The sequence below is a fragment of the Dromaius novaehollandiae genome, chromosome 9 (assembly GCF_036370855.1).
Source record: "Dromaius novaehollandiae isolate bDroNov1 chromosome 9, bDroNov1.hap1, whole genome shotgun sequence".
Classification (NCBI taxonomy): Eukaryota; Metazoa; Chordata; class Aves; order Casuariiformes; family Dromaiidae; genus Dromaius; species Dromaius novaehollandiae.
The window spans coordinates 27,924,809-27,931,074 of NC_088106.1; the positions used below are offsets into that span (position 1 = coordinate 27,924,809).

Below are 6,266 nucleotides of genomic sequence, written 5' to 3' on the forward strand. Positions count from 1 at the left end.
TAAATCCTGGCATTATCACCTGAGCATTGCATTTTTTCCCACTTGAAGATTTTTCAGTTTTAAACTTTCAGTTTCATCAGAGAAGGCTACACAAAGGTAATTTCACTGAGGACACACCTGTCCTATCACCCAAAGCCATGCCCAGTTGAATGAAACCCATCGATGTTCAACTTCTGGGAATACATCTGACATCTGTGATAGCATAGGAAGAACTCCTTATATGTCAACATCCATTAACAAACAAAAAACTCCATGGAAGTCAGATTTTACAAAGACGTTCCCAAATCAGTATATTGGGAAATGAGATTACAGGGACTCCTAAAGCACTAAGTAGACTCGCAGTGAAGAGCAGTTGGAACTTTGTGTGCAGAATCACGCCCAGCTTCCCTGTAACTGTTTACACAAACTTTGTATTCAAAATATTATTTTTTGGACAAATTGCAGTATAAATTGAGAGAACTGGGTTTGTTTTTATGCATTTTAGCATGACAGTTTATTGCCCTAGCTTTAATGGCACCTAGTTTTTGTTTTTTAAAACAGGAAGTCTTTAATAGCATGGAAAACATTTTCCCCAGGCTCACTTGCACAACTCTTAACAACACACTTAATTTTAGATAATCAATGTGCTACTCATGTGAACAAAGTTAAACTCAAACTTAAGTGAGCTAAACCTATGCAAGCAACAGGTACATATCAAAACTCACAGCCACCAATGAAGTCAAAGATATTTTACTATGGAAACCTACAAGAACATGACAAACCTCTGTATCCAGTGCTATGACGTAAAACCTCATGAGGCAAAAAATACTTGTTACAGAATTACTTTTTTTTTAAAACTATTTAAATACACAATGAAAGAATTTACCAAATGAGAAAGAACAGCTACAATCTCTTTTAATATATTCATCCCATCTCTCCAAGCAGAGCAATAATCGCATTCAACTAAACATTCTTACTGCTAATACGTTAGTAACAACCTGAATCTAAAGCACCAAAAACTGAATAATGGATTTTTTATTTCACACGGACAAAATAAGTATCTGTATATTCCTTTCTTAATTTTTAAGGGTCTCAAAATGGTGTTCTGATATATATGACACACTTACGGTGATCACTAACTATTTAGTTATAGTAGATCATGTATTCACGCCTATCAGCATGAATGCAGTCAACATTAATATTTTGTAGGTAAGACAGTGAATTATCTGCTCAGACAGATAGACAATGGCTGTTGCCCATGCCTAGGTGGTTAAGAGCAGCCTGATGGGAGGCAAATACAAACGGGCTGCCCCAAATGCAGCAGCTCTCTGAAGACACAGTTGTGAACAGTATAGAGGTATTTGAGTAGGAGCAAATGAGATTTTTCTAACCACAGAATCACAGAACAGTTGAGGTTGGAAGGGACCTTTGGAGATCATCTAGTCCCACCTCCCTGTTCAAGCAGGTTCACTTAGAGCAGGTTGCCCAGCACCCTGTCCAGATGGCTTTTGAATATTTCCAAGGATGGAAACTCCACAACCTCTCTGGGAAGCCTGTTTTAAAGTGTAACCACTGCTCGAAGGCTAGTATGCAAAAGAACCGTCATTATATAGCCACGGAAACACAAGAAGAGATCTGTGTCACAGGAAACAGAAGAAAAAAATCTCTATTGCAAACTGGACAAAAAGACATCACACATTAATGTTTACAATCAGTTGATACATATGACATAATAACCTTGTAGGAGGCACTAAAACAACTCATAATTTTTATCCTTTAAGTGCATTCTGATTTGTGAATGAAAATAATAGCACATTTACCTTGTTTCAAGTAATAAAGGAGTTGAAGACCACTTTGTAGTTAGAGATGTTGTCACAGCCTTAGAATCTCCTTTGGCAAGTGATGAGCTGAACCAGATTCCAAGGATTGCAATAAGTATTCCCATTTTATAGAAAAAGCCTAAAAAAGATTAAGGAAAAAAATGTTAGTCTCATATTGTCTCTTTTTATAAGCACAGAATCTCACATATCCAAATATATTATGGCACATTCAAGATTCAGTGGCCAAGTTTATGCAATAAAACAATGAGATAATGACAGTATTTTTGACTTTTAAGCCCAGGAGGGACTATGAGCACACAAAAAGGGACAAAGATTTTAAGATTGAACGCCTGAGCTGCAGTCAAACCTAAACCAATTCCAGTTTCCTGTATATTTATTCTTTCAAATAAACTTGTTTCAACTGCTTGGACTCCCACATCACGTACTACTTGCTTTAGGAAGGGATGTTACAAACAGTTCATATTTTAAATTAGGTGGAAGACCTACTATTTGTTTTAGGACAGTTAAAGTGATACTTTGTATTTGTACAGATATATCAGCTGAGGTACTAACCAGTGTCAGGAGGAGGAGGCCAGGCTAAGGTTCCCTAGTCAGCGCTTTAGGTTCAGCTGGGTACGGTAGACTTCCTCACTGGGGAATGAAGAAACAAGCATTTCTTGGATGCACTAAATATCACCAATTCTAGAAGCTGAAAAGTGAAGGCCAATGGATGAATAAATACAGACTCGAATGATACAACTTACTGTGAGAAATGGACCAAAAAAATAATGCCTTTTCTTCTTTACCCAGCCCTTGTACTTTCATGCCTACATTTCCTCTGACCTCTTCACCACAATGCAGCTAAGTGGAATTTCCCCGACAGTTAGGCTTAGCAAAAACATGAATTGTTCTGTTAGCTTTCTGTTTCATTCTCCAAAACCTCAAACTTTTTTCCTCATTGACTGGAATATATTTACTGCACACCCAAATACACACACAGCCACTCTCTCACTTCTTAATCTTTATTTTTCTGGATTACTCCTTTTCCATTTTTCCCCCAATTGAAAAAAAAAAAAACCTTTCAAATTCCAAGTATATCACAACTGATAACCTGTAAAGACATAACTTGTGGCTTTCTTTCATGGGTCTATGTAAAAATAGTCTTTGTATACATTATATATCCGTAGCTATAGTTCTACCTGTAAATAAACAGAGATATAAAACAAGACAACCTCACCCTACTCACTTTAAAAACTACCCTATTCCAACTCTAAGTTCACAAGCAATCACTCACCCATTGCTCTTTCTGCATCTTTCTTTCAGAATAAAAATACAAATACTCCATTATAATAGAAGAAAAACATCTTGCTCAGCTGCCTGCTAGACTTGTTTTATGCTGCAGCACACCTGGGAAGCGGACCAGATGGCACCACATGACACCGAAGAGCTACCGCTATAACATATTGCTTGCAGAGGAGGAAGCCCGGTCAATGTGGAGGAAGACCTTGACTTCCAAATGCAACAAAGACAAGATTTGCAATTCCTTCTACAATTGGGTCCTTCTTATCTGTTACAAATTTTACACAGGAGCTTGGAACATGTAAATAAATATCTCCTGCTGCACTCTTACGATTAAAAGTCCTACGCTGCTCTTTAAGGCCCACAGGCCTGACTTCTATTCTGTGAACGACTGCAACAAAGACCTTGTTCGAGATAATATACAAAAAAGGACACTGCATCCCATCTGCTGAGCACATGCTGGAGTCTGTGACAGGCAGCTGACAGATATGGAGAAGACACCTCTGACATAGACCTGCAACACTCAGATCTTCAGGTGAGTGGTTTTAAGACAGTATCTTAATTATTTTAGTTTATTGAAAGCCTCTATACTAGCAACATCTATACACCCTGAATGACATGGCCATAAAACAAAGCAAAGACCAGTATCTTAAAGAAAAATAGAAATGCACCATGGAGAACAGAAGAGGTAAGAGACATAGGAATGAACATAATGACTTAAGGATGTCCAACTGTGTTCTGTGCAGGGTAACAAGACAAAGTGATATGAATTAAGACACTAAAGTGGGTTTGTCAAGCTTGATCTGTTTTTTAAATATTTTTACTCCTTATTTTTCCTCCAATAAATTAGTTTAAGAGACAGTTACCTTGGGAAAATTTGCATATCCTACCTTAGAGAAGGAAATAAATCATTCCACACTCATAAGCCCTGCCATAGCGTGAGGGCACTAAACTTTGTCACGTACCGTAGAGTCTGCCTAGTAACAAGTGGGTAACACCACTCCGCTTGAGGGAAAGGTAAGCTGAAGAATTCCTACTGCTTGGAAAAAGAAGCCAACTCGCAGTAAATCTAATATTTCCAATGATTCATTGTAAAGATTACAGTAGTGTCATGACAGCTTCCATAAACATTTTTAAATGCGGATATCATGTCTCCGTAGCACAGACTTTGAAACTAAAGCATAGCGTTCAGCTGATCAGCCAAAGTCACCTCCTGAAAGGGCTCTGATTAGAAATAATTTTTAGCCACTAGTCAACATCCAGACTGCATCCACGAGGACCTTACACGTAGCACAACTTCTGCTGCGAAGGGCAGTAACTGAGTAACAGCAGATAGCACAGACATCCTCGAAGGTGCAGATGATTCACCATAAGGTAAAACCCGGCGATGTTAAACGGAAAGGGCCGTTTAACCCCTCTGCCTGGCCCCGGAGCCCCGCTAGCACGGCTGCGGGCTGACAGACCGTCGCTGGGGCACGGGGCGCTGTCTGCACTTCGGAGACCCCTTCGCCGCCGCTGAGCCCTGCACCACCCGCGCAGCACAAGCGCGCTCCGCGGCCGCTCCGCAGCTGCCGGCTCCCGCGGCCGCTCCGCGCCGCAGGACGGGGCCGCTGCCCGGCCGGCTCCGGGCACGCACGGCTGTCACGGCGCCCGGCACCGGCCCCTCCCCCCGCCCCGCGCGCGCCCAGCGGCTCCCCGCCGCGCGCCCAACGGCTCCCGCGCGCCCAACGGCTCCCAGCCCCTCCTCGCGCTCCCCCCCCCCCCCGCCTCGCGCCACAGCACCAGCCCCTCCAGCGCGGGTCGCCGTGGTAACCGCACCTGTGAGCGGCCGCCACGCTCCCTTCCGCTTCTTGCCGCTGCCCCGGCTTCCGGGCACCGCGCTTCCGGTGCCGGGCAAGAGGGCCCCCCCCGCCATAGAGTTATAGCGGGAACAGTGCCGGAGTGTCGCCTGGCGCCATGTTGGGAGGGGTGCTGGCGAGAGCGTCGCGGGGTCCGCGGCCCGTCGGGGGCTGCGTCCGGCTGCCTGTGGCGGGGCCTCTGCCGCGGCCCTGGTCCCGCCCGCGGGCGGGTTCGTGCGCTGGGAGCCCCTCACAGCCCGGCCCTTCCCTCGGGGCATCGCCTCGGAGAAGCCCCGCGTGGCCCGGTCCGGCAGGGAGGCCTGCGCGGTCCCGCAGCCACAGCGGAGGCAGGTGGCTCCGAACAGCGACCGTGGGCCGGGCGGGCCCGCAGGCAGGGCCCTCGGGGAGGAGCGGCGGTGCCTGCACGCGGCCTGCCAGCCGCACGGGTCAGCCTTGGCCTCGGCGCTCCCAGGAGCCCCGGCACCAGGTGTGACCTGCGGGACCCACGGGGCGGCCAGACTCCCCGCAGCGAGCGAGAGCGGCGCAGGGGCAGCAGCGCTGTGCGGCACGCGAGGGAGGGGGTAAATGGGTTTGAGAGCTCCCCGCTCTGAAATCCCATGGCCTTTCAGCAGCCTTAGCGCTGACGTGATTCCTCCTTATCAGGTGCAGCCATCTATACTGCTGCACTGTTGTGTGCATCCGTTAACGTGTGGGGTCTCACAGCTTACAGAGGTGAGCACACGGATCTGTTTAGTCTGAGATTATGTCCCTAACAGAATCAGGGGGCACATGCCTAGGAAAGAGGGGAAGATCAGGGCAAACACATGACAGTGGCTTTTCCAGAACACTTGCTCAGCCTCAGTTTGTAAAGAATGTAATTGCAGAGGCAGAGGTGGTGTCTGTGTGGCTCCTTTCATGAGCTCGTCTAGTGAGCAGTCTCCCCTGCTGAAAGGACTTGCACAGCTTAATCACACTTTGTCTGGAGAATCACTTCTTTGATTTGTTACTTTGTTTGCCGTTACAATGCAAGTATGAGAGGGGAAATGGAAGCAGCATCTGGTAGACACAAAATAATTGTTCCCTAATCACCTTCTCTGGGTTGTTTGGGCTGTTACCGTCAGGACTCCCCTTTAACGGTCTCTTTTCCAGGCTGAAGGTTGCAACTGTGCTCACCCGCCCTTCGCGTGCTCCGTGGCTGGCTGTACTTGCCACTTTCTGTGAACCTTTCATAGTGTCACTGTAATTATTTTGAGCCACAGGGACCAGAGTGGGGAGAGGGGGCAGAACTGCACAGCCCGTTCAAGAGTTAATGAGCCACAGTGAAGCTGAG

The 6,266-nt window shown here is 46.0% G+C and overlaps 1 protein-coding gene across 4 annotated transcripts in view; it reads right to left on the reverse strand.

The window, feature by feature from the left end:
- Positions 1–4,983, reverse strand: part of UGGT1 (UDP-glucose glycoprotein glucosyltransferase 1) — a 52,734-nt gene extending 47,751 nt beyond the window's left edge. For 2 of the 4 annotated variants that reach the window (XM_026109597.2, XM_026109594.2), the window contains exons 1-3: positions 4,917–4,983; positions 2,373–2,508; positions 1,800–1,938 (exon numbers count right to left, since the gene is read on the reverse strand). In XM_026109597.2, the coding sequence (XP_025965382.2) occupies positions 1,800–1,924 (125 nt within the window). In that variant the 5' untranslated portion in view covers positions 1,925–1,938; positions 2,373–2,508; positions 4,917–4,983. The remainder of the gene's footprint in view (positions 1–1,799; positions 1,939–2,372; positions 2,509–4,916) is intronic. The other 2 variants (XM_026109595.2, XM_064516979.1) reach the window with 2 other exon arrangements.
- Between the last annotated feature and the right edge of the window lie 1,283 nt (positions 4,984–6,266).